Here is a 19,829-nt window from a genome sequence, read left to right as displayed (position 1 = left end):
GAAGTCCAACAGAAATCTGTCTGGATGGTGTTGGAGAGCAAATCTTCAATGGCAGTGGAGGAGAGTTCCTCATCTTACCACAAAGAAATGCTGTTAATGCCAGTTGATTCAGGATATTTTTAATGGATTTCCCAAAGCTGTGTGTTTTGGAGCTATCAGAGATCTGCACTATCAGTCATTAGAGCCAGTGGGATGCCTCAAGGCAATGATGCCCTTGGCACAGCTCCTTGGTTGTGCGTAGCATAGATTCAGAGAACAAGATTCAATCCAAACCTCCCTCTAAGTGCAGGCTGAAAAAGTCCTACAACTTGACTGTTCTTACCCTGTCTTATCTTCCCACGCTCCTGTGCAAAGCAGCTTAAAGCCTCTAGTAAGTCCATGTACAACCATTGTGGCCGCAATGAGTCAAGTTACTGGATTATTAAACCATATTATATTATTCTCATTGAGACCCTTAATGCCACTATGTCACTTTAATTTGCAGATGCACATACCATGTTCTCTTTGAGGCATGCACTCCGTACTACAGCAATATAGATAATATATGGACTGATGACATTTTTTTCTACAGTGACGTAATTTGAGGCTTTTGATGTCTGTGATTTTGCACTTTTGATGCACTTTGTGTTAGTTCTTGGCCAGATACAATTGCAGCAACTCTTGTTGTCTGGAAGAGTGATTTGCAGGATTCCTCTGACACATTCTAAGGCCTTGTCTACACTATAAAGTTTTGTCAACACAAGTTTTGCCGGCATACTGCCACCATTGTAATTAAATTGCTGTTGCATGTCTTCACTGTCTCCTTCTGTCAGTGGAGAGTATTCACACTATCTGCTCTTTTATCAACAAAGTGAGCAGTGCACTGGGGTAGCTATCGCACTGTGCAACTGCACGCAGGGTGTTTTGGGAAGTGTTTGCAATGCCTCATGGGGCAGGCAGTGTCACATGATGGTTTCTGAATCCCATCGTTCCAAGGGCCTCCTACTAGTTTGACACTGCTGAACACAAGCACAAGAAGCCCATGGAAGCGGGGGGAGGGTGGAAAGTGTGTGTGTGTGTGTGTGTGTGTGTGTGAGAGAGAGAGAGAGAGAGAGAGAGAGAGAGAGACGGAGAGAGACAGCCTGTGTTGGGGACAGTGTGTAGTATGTCTGCACTCGTCCTATCTCTTTTAACTTCAAACAGCAGCAGCTGGAGGCAACCAATCCCAAGGCAGAAGCTGCTACACAGACAGCTCTTAGGTGGTGTTTCCCATTCCCCTAACCCCCAGGGAAGGGAGAGGGACACAGCCCTCACCTCCCTCCCTGGCTCTGCATGGCACAGCAGGAGTTACACCCCTCTCCTGTAGTTTAGGGCAAGCAGGACAGAACTGTGTTTGCTGTGCTCTGCAGTGAGCTCTCCATGGTGAGTTAACTTGAAAACTTCCTGGGGCTTTGAAAGGGGAGGGGCGGAGGCAGGCAGCTGGGCAGCTGATCTCAAACTGTTTACCAGAGTGATCTCATGATGGCATGCTGGGATAATTGGGAAGCTATTTTCAGTGATATAACCTAAGGGCAGTGTCTATACACATACTTTTTTGTGAAAACTTCGCCGAAAAAGGCTCTATGCTTCTTGTCTAGGTGGTTTTATTTTGTCGACAAAACAGACCAGTTTTGTTGTCAAAAGAGTCATTGCAGTGTGTACACCAGGATTGTTTTGTCGACAAAAGTCTCTGGTGTAGACCAGCCCTCAATATTTAAGTGTCTAAATAGAGATTTATGAGCCTAACTTTAGGCATCTTATTTTTAATTCCTGCATTCTGCATTGCATCTGAGTGACAATCCTCTGATGTGTACTAGCTCAGCGTCATTCCAGGGTACATCTGCAGCGAAGATGGGCCTTAAATTCCACAGTTTCATCCTGCCCAGTATGGGGAGCCCACACAGGATTCCACACAAGGCATTTGGGGAAAGAGTTTTAAAGGCATTGAGGTGCCCAAGCACTTTTGAAAATCCCTCTAGGCAACTTTCTGTGTCTTTAGGTACCTAAATGCCTTTTAGAACTTTGACACTTGGTCCCTCCGGAAACAGTAATTAAATCTAAATGTGCTCAACATGAGGGCAGCCCTCTCTTCATTAAGGGCAATTTAGAGACTTGTGAGATCTCATATTGCAAAAGGTGACCCTGATTCAGATGAACTAGAAGATATCTACATTTACATAAGCAGGCAGGGAAGGATCGGATCACGCTTTCTGTGTCTAGTTATGAGGCTAAACTCAGTGGCGCCACAAAACACTCAACTGGCATTTATTTGGTAAGAAAAGGGAACAGAATAGACATGTAAAAGTAATTTACCTAGATGGGAGTTGTGGCCTGGGTATTTCTATAAACTGAGACTGTCTAATAATGCCCCTCCATGTGTTAGCAGCACAGGAAGCCATAGGGTACATGGCTGTCCAGCTCCTGCAGCCAATTCTAGAACCAAGTTGATCAGATTTACTATGAGCAGGTTTGTGACATGATGCTTAAAATGAGTCCTGGGGCACTGGCGTATGAGTGATGAAACTGGAGTGCAAATCCTTTAAGCATGCTTATAGCTTTTTAGATCCAAGCGAAGTGGCTGATGTAATTATACCTGCTTTTAGAGAAGAAAATGTCTTGCATCTAATTCTTTGTTAAGAATTAACATAGTCACTGGAGAGTCACACTTGCTTATCTTTCTTCTAGAATTGGGGAATTATGTATTTTTCATCTAATTAAATTGACTTTTCAATATTAGAAACTCTTAGTGTCCAGGACTCCAGCAGAGAGACATGCACATTGTCGTGCTATTTGCTGGCAGTCAAGAATTTTGTAATTGGACTCCTCAGTCACATAAGCCACGCATTCTGAAGTGTGGATCTGTTGTGACTGTTAATCTAAGAACTAGAATTACAGGTGAATGGTTTTTTCTTTTGTCAGTGGTTTTAGGATTGTTATGAATGGTTGTAGAGTTGATTCAGTATTTTTGTTTCACTTCCCCATTGCTAGAGGTTTCTTGTTTACCTAACAAAATAGATACTGAAAATCCGTTTTATAAAAATGTGCATCATCCTCTGTTGTTTGAATGAGGATTGGAGAAAATTATGTAAACTTGCTCCTTCTCCACACATGTGATATCAACTGTACAAGTAAAACCTAGTACTTGACTTCAAAATCACTGCTAAGCATTTTTGTGGGTTTTTTTGGTTTTTTAAAAAAATCACTGAGGAGTTGTGGCTAACCACGCTTGACTGTCAAAAACTAAAATTTTACACATTTCTCTTACCTTGTGAGCAGGGATCCTAGATATGTGTTTGCCATAGAAAAATGTGGAATTTGCATTTTTACAGAGAATTGCTAGTTTTTACGTTTTGTGAAAAAATGAAAAACGTATTATATTAACTAAATTTTTATTGAAAGCACCAATGTCACTTATTCAGTGCATGCAACCACCTCCTCTTGTGGTTGATTTTTAAGTGCATTTTAAATTTACAGTGGAACCCCATTTCTCTGATCTACTGGGTCCAGATGGCAGATTGGATAATTAAAAATTGGCAAAGAGCTTTCTATCCCTTATTTTAAGATGGGGGAGGGGAGAGCTCGGGCGGTCAGCCCTGGGCAGCTGGGGTTTGGGCTGAGTGCTGGCGCCCCTGCCTCCTGGGGCTGACTGCCAGAGCCCCCACCAGGTTCAGTTAATATGGACAGTCGGATAATGGAGGCTCAGATAAACGATGTTCTAGTCGTTTATCTCAATAAAGCATTGTGTTCAACTGATATCTGTATATATTGTGGCTAAGGAAATTGAAGTTCAATGTTTCATTTTAACCACGGAAAAATGTGGATTTTTATGGGTTTTTCTATCGTAGAATTTTGTTTTTTATAATGGAAAATTAGGATCCCTGCTTCTGAGTTTGCCTCACTCCGTTTCTAAATTATTTGAATGCACAATGAAGTTTAATACAAATTTCTGTACTGACTTCAAGTATCTACTATATATCGGTTAATTTCGATTTTAACTACTTTGTAGCAGAATATCTCCCATCAAAAGCTTTGGCTACTCTTGATGATCTTTTAAAAATACACTAAACAAACCCATCAATTATCCTGGCAACAACATAGATGCAATTTGCGTAAGTCACTGTACCAAAATTGGCATACCAGAGACTTAATTATGAGTATCCAAACCTTCTGCTAATCTTTGCATAGTTTATTTTTTTGTCATGGAGATCTCTTCTGCCAAATACATGTTTTTAGCCATGTACTTCAGTACAAAAAATGGACAGTAATGCAATGTAATGATTGAGAATTGAAATGTGTAAAAGTTTTCCTGCATCAAGGTTTAGTTTTGTATTTCCTAATTTCATTGTGTTTCAGTTCTCAACCATAACATTGCATTGACACACTTTTTCCTCCACTGAATTTCCTTATCTGTAAAAGGAAAACACAGAAGCAAAGGTGGGTGGGGCAAATGTCTGATTAATTTCATTATGCAAATAGTAAAATGCTGTATTTGATGTGTTATTTAAATATACTATCTGAATATGTGATCATAGAATGCAGAAAAGTATCCAAGCAATTAAACATCAAATGAAGAATTATCCTAAATTTTGAGAAATTCATTCCAGAAAAAAAAAAAAAAAAATCAAACATAGGCATCGAATACAGAAGGGCAATCAATGGTTAAATAATCCGTTTTTTCAGTGAATAGAAATTCTGTTTATCATCTGTAGACAAGGTCCAATGTATAATATGATTATATTGCTACATAAATTGTTGCATGGTTGTGGATTATTTTTGAATTGCCACATAATAGGTTTCCAGAATGTAAAGCTTTCATTTGTCTCTAGCCCATAAACCTGTCTTAGGTGTGTGGGAAAACCTTGACAACATGAACTAATGAATGTAACTGATGCAATGTTTTCTGAGTTTGCAGAGAGCCTATAATAAAGTTCTGAGAAGTGAGAACCTCATTGTTCATCTCTAGAGAGCGAACATTGAAGTCTGTTGACAGTGTAAATTACCATTTTTTCTGAAACAGTGAACTAATTTGCTTATTTGTCAACGTTGGATGTAGTGGCCAATATTGGGGAGAGAGACAGTGGAGCAGCTATTTGCTACCAAGGATTATTATTTCCCAACCCCAAAATTAAAAATACCTCTGCTCCTCCCCTAAATGGAAAGGGATGAAATGTACACTCCCCTCCAAGTATCAAAAGCTTTGTCTACTTCCTGGGTACCAAAAGCAACTTTTCATACCTTCCTGGTTACCAAAAGCGTCAAATACACCCTCCCCAGTTTCAAAAAACCTCCTGCGTTTCCCTGCCAATTTCTACAGAACAGTTCCTTTGTCAATACAACAATCTGCCGCACACTGGAAACTTAAAATTTGAGAGAAAGAAGATTGAGATAACAGTACTGTGTCATGTTGGTTACCTTGCCGTGTGACTATCAGGGTGGTTGCTGCTGCTTGGAATATAGTGTATAAGGCATTTAATTCAAAATAAAAAGACAAATAAAGCTTTAATTGTGGGTAAAGTACATGAGTATATAATAAAAAAATTGAATACTTGGAATTGATGTTTTTGTATAATATGTAATACTGCAGAGAATATTGGGATTTTAACATCTTAATTTGAGACTCTGTAGGGGAAAGGCAAGTATAGTAGTGGATACTTCTATTTTCCTAAGAGGCCTTTTGATGTAAAATTTAAAGGGGGAAAAAAAAGCCGGGGGCGGGGGAGGGGTACAGATTGGGGGAGACTGCTGGAATCTTACTAGGGATATATACTATTCTTGATCCATTTTTGCAGTTCACATTCAGGATGGATTGATTTAAATCAAGACAATTTAAATCATGATTTAAATCACCAAGAGAAAATTATTGATTTAAATCAAGTTTCCCACTGATACTTCTTCACATATTTCTTAAACAATGGTGCAAATCTGATCACTAAAACATGTTAATTTACAACTCAGTACAGCATTTTACAACATCTAGGGAGGTATACTTGTGTAATTTTTTAGATAACTTGATTTTTATTAATTTAGGAAATAGTACATAATACTCTTTACCTGTGTCAAGCTGCAGATGCAGCAGCAGTACATTAGGAATGGTAAGAACTAAATCATACACCCAAACACAATAGCACTTATATGTTATTAAACTAAATCTTAAATGTTACATAAATGCTTCACATTTGTAATTGCAGCAGTCTCCTGAGTTGCTGGTTGATGGCTGTCCTTAAACTTTTTTTTTTAAATTTTCAGATTTTATTAACTCTAACAGACAAGTCATCACAACACTAAACGTACGCTGTCCTTAAAACTTCTACAATTAGCTCTCATCTTCCCCACTCCCACTATCACTTGTATTTATAGACTGAAACAGAAATACGAGTTTTCCTGCTTTTTCAATTCCCAGTCGATTTCTTAGCTTTGAGTGAATAATAATACCAAACGATGAAAATATTCTCTCTCTGCCTGCAGAGGAAGCTGCTGCTGTGAAAAGTTGGCTTAGCAATTGAAGGAGCTCTGTTTCAAGGTGCCTGGCTAATGATTTCCACCAATTCAGGAGAGTGACTTTGTTCAAAACATCATCAGTAAACGTACTGTTTAAATGGTTCCGCTCCAGCCCTGAAATTTATTATGACTGGCATAACTGAAGGGTGATTTTGAACGCCCATGCTATGGCAGCATCATCTTCAGAAGTTAGGCATCTACCTTTATATCGGAGGTCGAGAATGTTCACAAGAAAATTAGGTGCAATTAGTGTTTAATCCATTCGCTTCTTTATTGCCTTCAGTTTAACTTTCTGGTGAGGTATTTCTATCTTCAGTGTCTCTTGAAGTGCCTTCCAAATTTTGACAGCATCAGCAATGCAGGAACAATTTCTCTGAAGTTTGTTTAAGGCTATGGATATAGGCTTCAGTATACTGAGCATATCCTCTATATTCTTCTTTAATCCAATGTTAGATGCTTTTGGATGAGATACTTCCATCTATTTTATCATGGTTTTCTTCACAAGGTTTTATGAGAATAGGCCAGTTCTAAATAAATTGTTCAAAACAATCAACCATTGAACATCTTGAGGGAGAATTAGTTTGAATCCTCCTTCTCTCTTCAGTGAAGCTGAAGCAAAATGGTTGTTATGGAAGTATTTTGTGACTTCAACAACATTTTCTTTTATTCCTGGAGAAGACGTAGTTAAGTCTTTGGCTAAAAGATGCATTAAATGGGCACTGCAGCCATGTGTTAAGGAGCATTCTTCCATTTCTTCTTCTAAGTATCTTCTCATCTTTGCCATGTTTGCAGCATTGTCTGATAAAACTGTGCACGTGGCAATTGAATTTCTGTTCACAGTTTATTACAGCTTTCACTGCCACTTCTTTTAAATATTCTGTTGAGTGGGCATTTCCCAATGTATCTATTGTTTCTAAAATATATGCAACCCCATCTTCTGTTGTCACACAGGCACATATTACTGGTTCATTGTGTATATTGTTCCACCCATCAAGGCTTAAACTGGCAAATTTCCCCTCAGTATTTCTTGCACACTGTTCAAGATCCTTCTCGTGCACTATATTGAGCAACTTTCCACCAATGTCTGTTCTACCAGGTGGAGTGTAGCCTGGTCGTAAGGGCTCAACCATGTCAATGAAGTGTTTATTGTTAACAATGTGAAAAGGAGAATTTGTGGCATAAATGAATCAAGCAATCTTTTCATCTATGGTGTCTTGTTGGTATTTGGTGGTACTTACTACTGACCCATCCATGGTGATGGTTTTACTGGATGATTGAAATCTTTTGCTTGCTACTGACACTTTGTTGTCTGAAATACGTTTAGTTGCAGCACTGCTGCTAAAAGTACCAATGGATGACTCTGAAATTGTTACAGATAGTCACAGTCAAAGTCTCTTATGCTTAAATGAAATCCTGAAACAAAATTCAAAAATGATTTAGAATAGTCATTCTTCTCAGTTCTTCTCACTCTATTATTCAGTTAATCATTTAAATGTTTCTCAGCAAGGATGCAGATCTGATTCCAAATTACCAAAAAAGCTAAGACTGACTGCACTTAGAGTGCACTTAATTTTGGAGTAAACCCCATAGATCTCACTGGCACTTCTGTTTTTTCAGAAAAAAAGTATAGGATGGGGTTCCCTTGGTAAAGCTGAGTTATGCTGAAGTAAAATAAAGAATAGATTTATGGCATCACCATTATGGTCTGTGACCATGATGTTCCAAATAAGGAGCATGTATTATGTAATATAAAATAAGAAAATGACACCCAGTGGCAACTGGCAACTCTAGATTTCTCTTACCGCAGCTTTCTGTACAATATACTTGGGTGATAGATTCTAAACCTAGTTACCTAATTAAACAAGGCATAAGGATTAGCTAAACTAAACTTTTTCTAGCAACATCCAGCATAGCAAACAGCGTGGGAATTTACTTGTTAAATCATACTTATACTAAAAGGCATCGAGAGAGTCTTGAAGAACGATGCATTGCAAAGTGAATTATTTAAGTTACTAATCAGTTGATCCATATTGTTCTTCAGACATATCCACATCTTCATCCACCTCATTTTCTCTGAATAAGCAGTTTTCATTATGATATTTCATTCTTACAACTAGGCCTTGCATCTCCTTCTTGCACTGCTTACACTTGACATGTTTTCCTTTTTTTACCTAGGAAAGGAATTTCTTCAAAATATCCCCAGATAGGGTCTCTCTTATGACCAAAAGCCTTGACAGTTTTTCTGTGGCAAAAGTGTGGGGGAATATAGGAAGCTGTGTGTGTACTGAATAATGTCTTCCCTTTTTCTTTGCAGTCCACTCCACTGTTCCTTTCTACTCTGCCTCCGTCTTTTGTGTCTCTGTCTTTTTAAGACAGTGTCCTAACTAACCCCTCTGCCTTACTTGGCTCAGCTCCACCACCACATAAGCACAGAACAATAAGAATCCTGTCCAGCCTGTGTCTTTCTTTGCACATGTGACTTTAGTCTGCTGAGAAACTGAAATAGAAACTGAAAACCCAGAACTTTCAAGAAGCAAGAGCTGGTAGTTAGGCTGGACAGATTAGAGCCATTAATTCATTTTTATGAGACTGTAAGTGGAGGTTTAGCATGTTTGTGATGAGATTTAATTGTAACTTTTTTAAACGAGAGAGAAATTTAGTATTTTATTGATTTTTAAAAAAAATTTAAAAAATCAGATTTTAAATTAAAAAAATTGTTTATTTAAAAAATATAATTGATTTTTATCCACCCTGACATTGGTATTGGTGGCATCTCTGTTAAGTGTGCTTGACGGACAGTAGATTATGACCCTACAGAAAGTATTTGTGAGACTCTTGTCAGAATAGAATAAGAATAAGGAATAGTTAAGATTTAAAATTTAACAGGTAGAAAGAGGTGTTGGTTGTTTGCCTGATAATTTTAAATTGCCCACTTAGTTTTAAGTGGTCTCCTGCTGCACGTGACCTGCTTATGCTTAACAATTTGTCCCAACTTGTATTTAGCTTAGACACTCTGGTAACATTCCCCGGAGCTGAAGAAGAGCTCTGTGAAATTCGAAAGCTTGTACCTTCCACCAGAAGAACTGGTCCAATAAAAGAGATTACCTCACCTACCATTTCTCTCTCAGTAAAAATAAACACAATCAGCCTTTAAATCCATGGGGGTGGTATAATTTGTGGTAAGCAGAGAGAAGTTTGCAGTTGAGCCTCTCAAAACATACATTAATATCTGCTTTGCTAAATTTAACTTACGATTGTTCTTTTAGAAGGGAGGAGTAACTTTTGTGGTTGAAGAGGTTAATAGAAGCTTATTTGATAGGTCATGTCCTTATTATTTTCCCCATAAACCTAAAATAATCTAGTGATCTTCATCCTTCTGTGTGTAGCAGATTTTAGTTTCAGTACAGTTTCTCTAATTTCAAAATCTGAAGATTAGGTAACATGCATGGGCTAATTTAAGGTGCTGCCTTATATAAATTACTTCCCAAAAACTCAAAAAATCACACTATGGTCCTTGGAATGGAAGACTGATTTTTTTTTTTTTTTAAATTCCTGGTGTTCAAACACTTTATTGATGCAGTGTATTCATAATTAGTTATACAGGACAGAGTAAGTCTGAATCAACACAGTCAATGACATTGCAGCTGATGTCTGGAACTAGAGTAATGTAGCTTGGGCATTCCTCAGTCTAACTTCTACTTGTATTGCTAGTAAATTATTTACAAGACGAGCCTTTGTGACACTGGAACGGTTTTGACAGCAGGGACGCAGGCACTACTATTTCTGATAACTTTGAGACATTGGAAATGGCCAAAAATGGCAGCCTTGTTCACTATGGAAACACTTAACATTAAAACAAAACCAGCTTTCAGTAATTGTAATATTTGTAGGATGAGCTGTTACACACCCTGCAACTGTGCATTCACGATGATTTATTGAAAGAACGGATCAGTACAAGTTGGTGGTGGTTAAAGAATTTAGTAATTACTCAATTACACCCTCCAAAATCTATGACTTACTGAGGGGATATAGGATTGCGTATGATTATTTGTTCAGGACATGGTCAGAAAATAGAAATCTGCCTGAATTGGAAAAGTACTTACCTTGTAATTCTCTAATGATATCAGCAACATTTGTCATGTATAAAACTCCCCAAGTTCTTAAGATTTTTAGCCTCAAAAAGCATTTATTTACTGGCATGTGTGCTATGCCTTACTCAGCATAGTCTAACCGTAGGTATTTCAGGAGGTCCAGAATATTTTCCCCAATTTATTTTAAGAGCAGGAAGCAAGAGCTCCACCCTAATTTTCTAATTACACAAAAATTACAAAAATTATTTCTTCCAAGTGACTAGCATCAAAGATCAGAAATGGTCAGTGAATAAGCACGCATACAGTGGGTAAATCCAGAACATATTACTTTCTGTTCAAAACCCACCAAACTCTTGAGGAGATGCATATGGGTGAGTGTCTTGTAAGATACAATCCTTAAAAAATCAGAATTACAAACAGGTGGTTTGGCAATTTTTTAAACCAGGAAGGAAAGAGCATCTCTTAGAAAGCATCAGATATAACCACTTAATGGCGTGTAGGATTCATCCCAAGAAATGAATGTACTTTGTGATTCTCTAGCTTCACACTAATGAGGTCATTCTAATATGCAGTCAGACAGCCATGTAGGCATGATCCTTAGGAGAAACCTTGATTAGGGCATTGATGTCAAATGAAAGTAGAAAGTCGAATGGACTTCCCAAAGCTAAAACTCATTTATACTTGCTTATTGAGCCAAAATGACTTTACACAGGAGAAAGTATTGAGACATCTGGTATACAGTGGCTTGAAATGGGCATTTTTTAGTTTGTTCATTACTCCATGAAGAATCCAAGGCTTTAAGAGGGAGTTGAAAAGTGACAAACCCTGTAAAGAACCTGACTCAAAAGGTTGGGGAGACACTGATCTAGGTTTGTGTTCTCCAAGAGCCCCCAAATGTACCTACAGTAGGAGGAAGTTAGTTTTATGTGACAATTAGGGTAAAGAAAATAGTCCATGAATGGGTTAGTAAGTGATCCACCTGGACCCATTTGTACTACACCACAAATCTGCTATAAAAATTCCACCAGGTTTAGTTGTAGAAAGCAGTCAGGTTGAACTGCTTGCACAAAAATACCATGCTTGCAGAGTTCTGCCCTGTCAAGAGCCACATTGAAATGGGGGGAGAAAAAATATTAACATGACAGTCTTGTAAGGTAGATAAGTATTATAGTGAGCAGAATAAGACAGAGAAGTTAGGCATCCTGCCCAAAGCCCAGTGCATGCAAGAAGTCTGTGGAAGGGAGTAAAGTTGGGATTAGAGAGTCCTGGCCCTCAGTCCTGTACTCAGTGCTGCCTTTTCCCAACAGTTTTGTCTACAAGAAGCGCTGTCTGTATATAAAGATTAATTGTATTAATCATTTTGCATAGTGAACAAAAAAGTAAGCTATGCACTTTATTTTTATTGTAAAATTATTGTATGTACATTATATGTATCTCTTCAGTTTATATAGCATTTTAAATCAAATTGTTCACTTAGTACTTAGTATTTAAAACTTAGTACAAGCCACACGACATTAAATGCATCACTAAATAGCTTTATTTATAGCATATTTTAATTACATATATAATTCTAACATGTTACAATAAAGCAGCTTTTACTGATTTTCAAAATGTTGTTGTATCTGACTTTTCCTATTAAATCTTTGAATACAACTGGCTAATATTTGGGATTCATTTTTAATTAAAAAAAAATGCAGATTCACCATATCCTTACCTGTTTCTTTACTGGTAAAATACTCAATTTTGAATATTTTTGCCAGTTTGCTATATTAATAATGGGGATCTTGGCTTTTTAAAAGGCTTTGCATCACCTGCATAATTGTGTATTGTTTCAGTGACTGAAAAACACAAGATTTATTTCAGACTCGGGGGAATTATTGGGAAGATTTTCAGAAGTCCGTAAGGTATTTTAGAAGCATACAATCAGTGAGATTTGTGCTGCTAAATCACTTGTGTACATTTGAAAGTAGTCCCTAAACTTCTAGCTTAACTCTTGACATCTGTTCTTCAAATATATCTTGCATGTTGATTAAATGACTGAAATGGTTTTAAAGCAGGTTTGTGTTAGCATACTTGTATATAAATTTTCTGTTCAATATAAAAATGTGCAATATTATTCTGCTTTCTTCCATGCAAAGGGTGAAATCAAAATTGCTGTTTCTATTGAAGATGAAGCCAACAAAGACCTGCCTCCTGCTGCTCTGCTTTATAGGCCAGTTCGTCAGTATGTTTACGGAGTCCTGTTTAGTTTGGCAGAAAGCAGAAAGAAAACTGAAAGACTTGCTTTTAGAAAGAACAGACTTCCACCAGAATGTATGTACTATACAAGCCATTGTTTTTCTTTTCAAAACTGTGTAATGTTATGCATATTTTCAACATGATCCAAAATGAAAGTAATTATTTAGGGTTTCATGAATGTACATGAGATAAAATTTTAATGTTTTGTCAGGACAAAAGTGACAGATTTTATGGGTCCTTATAAATCAATTACTTTATTTTTTTTCTTACTAAATTGATTTCCTGTAATTGAAATGGTAGCATTCAGTCAGCAGGATCAGAGGTTTATATTTTATAGTCAGAACACTGACATGAAAAAATATACTGTCTAGCTACTGCCTGGCTTTTGGTGATAGTGTTGTCATTTTGGGTCCTGGTGTGCTGTTTAGATTCAAAGTATTAAGTTAGGACTTGAATGTAAGACATTTCTCTTTCTCTTTCACACAAATACTAAAATAGTTTTCACAGAAATGTTAAATGCATATGTCAGCTTTCCCTATTTTTCCCTCTGCCTTTCCGAAGCATTGTCTAGTATATTTCCATGTAATTTACAGTTTTGTCTCTTGTTTTAGCTTTCAAATGTTGACGCATGAAAATTCAATGTTTATTATACTATAGTGGGCTTCAGATATAACAACTTAGTCATAAACCAACTAACAACTTTAAAAGTACGCTTTTTTGTGAGCAAATGTGTTACAGGGGCTGTTTGCTGATGCAGTCAAAAGCATGAATGCTAGTGCTGCCATTAATTAGGTATACACATTTTCAATTCTGTAGCTGCCAGGGATTCATTTCATATGAGAAAATCCCAGCTCCTGGCATGAGGAGTCAGTTCATGTACAGAAAGGTTTTCTTAATGTCAAATATATACCAAGAAATGGTTGAACCTCTATAACAAGATCTTAGAAAGGTTAGGGAAAAGCAAAGTATTAAATAGATGATTGTTAACAGGAGAAAAGGTAACAACATGTATTGTAGGATTCTGCAAAGCAAATATTTAGACTTGTTTGTTGTGAAGGTGTCATTTGCAATCTGTGTGTCTGTTATATATAGAAAACATTTGTAAGCCCTCACTAGTCCCTTAGTACTACTTTGAGTGATTGTCACTATGTGTAAGGATCTGGGGACTAGAAACTGGGTCTGCAGAGCCTGGGTCAGCTGATGTTCCCACAGTACCACAAGGAGGCCATGCTGATGGGGAGCACTGTGGAATGTAGGCACCGCAGGAAGTATCCACGCAGGAGACAGAGTGACGTACGTTGTGGCCTTCTGATTGGCTAATCATAAGAATGGCCATATTGGGTCAGACCAGCAGTCCATCTAGCCCAGTATCCTGTCTTCCAACAGTGGCCAATGCCAAGTGCTTCAGAGGGAATGAAGAGAACAGGTAATCATCAAATGATTCATCCTTTTGCCCTTTCCCAACTTCTGGCAAACAGCAATTCCTGCCCATCTGGCTAATAGCCATTGATGGACCCATCCTCTATGAACTTATCTAGTTCTTTTTCAAACCCCATTATAGTTTTGGCGTTCACAACATCCTCTGGCAAGGAGTTCCACAAGTTGACTGTGCATTGTGTGAGGAAATACTTCCTTTTGATTGTATTAAACCTGTTGCCTATTAATTTCATTTGGTGACCCCTAGTTCTTGTGTTATGAGAAGGAGTAAATAACACTTCTTTATTTACTTTCTCCACACCAGTTATGATTTTATATATCTCTATCATATCCTCTCCTTAGTCGTCTCTTTTCCAAGCTGAAAAGTTCCAATCTTAATACTCTCTTCTCACATAGAAGCTTTTCCATACCCCTAATCATTGTTGCTCTTTTCTGTACCTTTTCCAATTCCAATATATCTTTTTTGAGATGAGGTGACCAAATCTGCATGCAGTATTCAAGATGTGGTCGTACCATGGATTTATAAAGAGGCAATATGATAAATCACCCTATTTAACCGTAGGAGTTGCCCCAGGAAGTTGTCTGGATAATGACACAGACGTTAGCTGCAGCTCCAGGTTTTGCTTGATCTCCTGATCCCAGCCTGACTCTGACCCTCATTCCTGCCTCCTGATTCTAGCCTGGTATGCCTCTGATCTCCAGTCTCTGACTCCAGCCTGACTCTGACTTGCTTATGATACCTGGCTCTTGCGATTCCTCCAACTCCTGCTTGGTGACTGCTGTCCCTTGGTGTGCAGACCTCAGCCCAGCTGTGACACTGGGCCACTCCACCTATGCCCCAGTTCCTTACAGTATGGGTGCATGTGCCTTTGATTGGAGATTTTTGCCAGCAGTGTCTCTTATTGGTCTGCACATGCAGCCTGACTATCCTCCTCCTCCTTATAAGCCAGTGCCAGACCAACTGCCAGTCCAGTTCCTTCTCACTACCTAGGCTTGAGACTAGAACTGCAGTGTCCACTTTAAATAGCCTCATTTATGTACATGGTTAATACTTAGATGAATAGATAGTGTGTAGCTTAGTGCTTAGTGTAGTGATTAGTCTTGTTTGTATAGTTAGTGTAAACAGCTTTAGAGAGAGTTTATTGAGGCTTAGGTTTTATTTCCCCCATGTCTTCTCAATTCTTTAGTCAGAAGGAGGAGTTTAATTTTCTAGGTTTACTGTTTTCTTGATGGCAATGCCTAAATCCCCTTGATTTAAATCATGTGATATCTACAGGGATACTATTCGAACAACAACCACACAAATTTTCTTTATTGTTTAGTAGAAGTTTATGTTCTTCAAAGTTTAATATTTGTAGATCATTTGGGAGGATAACTAAAAAGATCAGAGAAAATCAAATAAGAACTGTTTCTCATAGATTGATCTGTATGGGCCTCTTGAGGTCCATTCCTCTCTGACCCCATCTGTATAAGAGGATGCAGAATATCAGTTTTTATCAGGATTTCATGTCTTGATAAGGACACTGCTGAGGCTCTAGGAGATTTCAATACCGGTGCTTCGTCACTGATCAGGAGAATCACTACTTTAGCACCAAGTGCTAAATCCATCAGTGCACATGCCAAGGTGGTACTGACTTTGAAGCCTGGCTCTATTAGCTTAGTACTGATTAAACTTTTAACAAAGAATAGATTCAATGCCTTTACAAATGCCTTATGGTACTGAGCACATCTGCAATGTCTAGCAAATAAGTGATACTGACTGTGATTGCTCTAAATAAATCTATGGTGCCCATGAAACATTTGGCTCTGGAGGACCATTTGGTACCATACTATGGCTCTTCTGGTACTGACAGGCTCATAGGGGAGTAGCTTCCAAGTTGCTTCCTAAATTTTTGTGACCTGTACTCAGCAGATTTATGTTGCCTAAAGACTTTAGTAATTTCAGAAGAACCAGAATTCTCTCTTCTAGTAGAGGATATAGATGTTTTGGTATTGGACACACAATTGTCTCCAGTACCATCTTATTCCCCATTACTGTCCCAGTCTAGAGTTCTGTCTCCAGTCACTACCATCTTTGACTCTCCCATTTGAATCTGATGTTTGTGTTGATCAGATTCTTACATGTGTGTGGAGGGCTTACCAGATTACTCTCCCAGGGCTTCCTCTCCCAAAGTTTCACTCAGATAGGGGATCTGTAAGATCTAGACAGGACAGATACATAATACCACCCTCAAATGACCTGGTACTAGTCCTCTTGGGGTCCTCACCCATACCCATGACACTGTTATGGAACTGATGAAGCTTTTATAAGGAGTATTATCTCAGAATAACCAGCGATTCCGAGAAAGTGAATCTGTGGAGGCAGCCAGTTCTACCATAAGATCCTCGGCATCAGTCTCAACAGCCATTTGAGGAGGAACAACATACAGAAAAGGGAACTTTAGTTCCAACAAACATATTTTCCTTGCCTGATGATGTCTCCACCACTATTATATGCAGGCAATTGTAAGCAATTTCAGGACTTGATGAAATAGGTAGCTGAATCACTACAGATCCTGTTAGAAGAAATCCAAGAAGCTCCAGACAGTTTCACCGAGCTTCCACACTTCAGCCACATGGCGAGTAGGTCTGCCGATTTAACAACGCCCTGTTGGAGTCAGCTAAGACCGTCTGATAAACTCTAACACTAGCTCCAACATATAAAAGAGCTCACATGAAATATTATATACTGTCACAGGGATCCAAGTACCTTTTTTCCCATTCAGTACCTAATTCATTAGTGGTGATGCAGCAAATGAACATAACCAACAGCATTCACATGAGAAAAATGTGCATGTGCTGCTCTGTCCTTTACGCCTTCACGTGGTGGGGTGTGAGGACATACACAGCTATTCAAAAGTGAACAGTGAACACTGCTATTCAAAAGATTCTAACTATACATATGTGGGGCATGCGTGCACATAAAATGGGATCCACACAGGTGACATCTTGAACTACAGTTACTGTAAGATAAGCAACTGTTCTTGCTGTGCTAGGCTTCTAAAATAGCAGAAATCTTAAAGATAATGAGTGTCTGATAGTCTCTTACTCCAGAAATGTGTTTAAACTTGGAAGTCTTAAAGCTCTCAATGAAGAAGGAAATTTGTCAGAATGTTACCAATGTGGCAGTACAGCAAATATAAATCTTCTCTGTGCTTACTGAAATTTGGTTTGACTGGCAAAAATAACTTACATGGGCACTGTCTATTTAGTTTTAAAAGATTAAGTATATCTGCCTCTGAATCTTCTTTATAGTTCTTATTGTTTTACATCCATGCTTTCCTTTAAGTTTTTTTTCTCCCCCTTTTTTGCTGTGTGAAAGACCCACACAAACAGGGAAATCTTGATTATGGTTAAACAATATACAGAAAATGAACAAAGTGAAAAAATAGATTTTTTTCCCCCCAATAGCTTTCATTTACAATAATAGGAAGTTTGGCATGCGGGAGAAGGGGAAGTAGTTGACTGTGTCCCATTTTAAAGCTCTGAGAAAGGTATTATTCCTTTGCAGTAAATAGTAATGTTTATTGTTGAGCCGATGCAGAGAAAAACATTGCTTTTTTTCAGGAAGAAGCAGCCTGTTGGACAAGCAAAATCTTCTTGGAAATTAGAGTGAAAAATTATATGTAGCTATTTTCCTGCTGGCAATTAACTTAAGTTTATTCATATGGAATATCCAATTCTAGTGACTAATTCATCCTACATTAAATTTACCAAGATGATAGTATTACCTATTTATACTTTGAGTAAGGGTAGAGTTACACTGCAGTCATTTAGTCTCCTGCCAAGATGTTTCTTCATTGTTCAGAGCTAAACAAGGATGTTTTGTACTTCACAAATTTAATTTCTGAATGCCCTTGGGCTTCTGTCTAGGGCAAGGTCTTAAGTCCCACCAGTTCTTCCCATTGAATATCAATTTAATTCTAATTGTACATAAGAACTTAAGTTGTCTTCCTTGCATATCTGAAGTGGAATGGACCACAGCTTATCCTCTGTTAGTGAAACAAATTAGATGGGAGGGAGCTATAATTTGAATCTCAGCCACTGTTTTCTTCAGACATATTCTTTTGTGCCAAGGAGTCAGATTTTCTAATCACATTGTCCATTACAGCACAGAGATCATACAGTTAGAAAGTACACAAAAATGCCCAGTCCTGGCCTTGTGCATACACTGAATAAGTGGTAAAAAGATTAAACCCTGCAGCACCCCGCACAGGAATGTCCTTAGTATTGATGATACAAATACAACTTTCTGGGGCCTCTGTGAAGAAGGAACAAAACTGCTCAAGGAGCCCCATCCCAGTCTCATATGTAACTTCAGGCAAGTCAATATTACTTCTTGTTCACTCATATTGAAGACAGCTGATAAATCTAATGTCAGCATAGACATCTGATCACTATTCATTGCTGGGATGAGATTGTTGTCCAGTGTTTCTGTGCCGTATCCAGATCTGTAACCAGATTGTCCTGGGCTAGGGAAATCTAAGGAACCTAGTTATTGTGACTCTCTCTACTTCAGCCTTCTCAATTACCAATTGTGGCAACTTGAGCAGCTGTGTATTCATGTTATATATAGTATTCTGTCTGTGAGAGATTTTATATATAACATATATTGCACACACCTGTTTGTGTGAATATATATTTCTTCAAGTATGTGTCAGTGTCAATCTCGCTGTAGGTATGCATGACAGATAGGAAAGTCGGCATCTATGCCCACTCAAAGGGGACATACTCTCGCACAGCAAGACTGAGCTTATAGATAGCTCTTAAATTGAAGGAGGTCACAAAACATCGCTCCTCCAAAGACAAAGGCCCTAAGCAATCAAACAGAGCAAGAGATCAGACACCGATCTAGTACTGATACCACTGACTGAGCTGAGTATGGGCCCGAGATATGCCCTGGGGGAATGTTCCTAGTACTGAAGAAGTGACCAGAACTGGCTCCATATTTCCCCATGGCACCACCTTCTGAAGAAGAGAAATACTTCTCATCATCACTGCCACTCCTTGATAACATCAAGCAGTAATCCATCTGCTGTGCCATTTGAGGATGATCCCAAGGAGGATATGAGAGCCCCCTTCAGATCACTGCCTAAAAAGGTGTGAGAATGGGTCTCAGTTGGCCAGTCTGAACTATATGGGTACCTGTATGGAATCCAGCTTGGCCATATTGGCCTTACTGAGGGCCTTCATCCTGTGTGTCAAAGAAATCACTCTCATGTGCTTCGAGGAGGAGGAGGAGATCCCTCTCTCTGACACTATCATTGGTTTGGTCACCCACATTGGAAGCAGAAGTGGGGCTGCAGGAGATGACAGAGGGGCTACCACAATGATCCCTGTCTCCATCCAAAGAAACATCCTAATCTCTGGATGAAGCAGTGACCCCAGGTTACCCCCACATCCATGATCAGTGACTTCAAAGCGTTTCAGGACATCTGGTCCAGAATTATGGAGATCCTAGATCTTGAGACCAAATTCATATAAGAAAAGTCTGGTTTTTGATATTTT

At 38.4% G+C, this 19,829-nt stretch overlaps 1 protein-coding gene across 1 annotated transcript in view; it reads left to right on the top strand.

The window, feature by feature from the left end:
- The window catches only part of FAM120A (family with sequence similarity 120 member A), a 92,012-nt gene that overhangs the window by 39,208 nt on the left and 32,975 nt on the right, over positions 1 to 19,829 (top strand). Inside the window, exon 10 of the mRNA XM_067543823.1 lies at positions 12,746 to 12,920. Coding sequence (XP_067399924.1) covers positions 12,746 to 12,920 — 175 coding nt within the window. The remainder of the gene's footprint in view (positions 1 to 12,745; positions 12,921 to 19,829) is intronic.

The sequence above is a fragment of the Emydura macquarii genome, unplaced genomic scaffold (genome assembly GCF_026122565.2).
Source record: "Emydura macquarii macquarii isolate MOO-44397 ecotype Brisbane River unplaced genomic scaffold, CSIRO-AGI_Emac_v2 contig_968, whole genome shotgun sequence".
Lineage (NCBI taxonomy): Eukaryota > Metazoa > Chordata > Testudines > Chelidae > Emydura > Emydura macquarii.
Note: the sequence above shows the minus strand (reverse complement) of the source record. Positions and strands in the feature narration are given on the sequence as shown.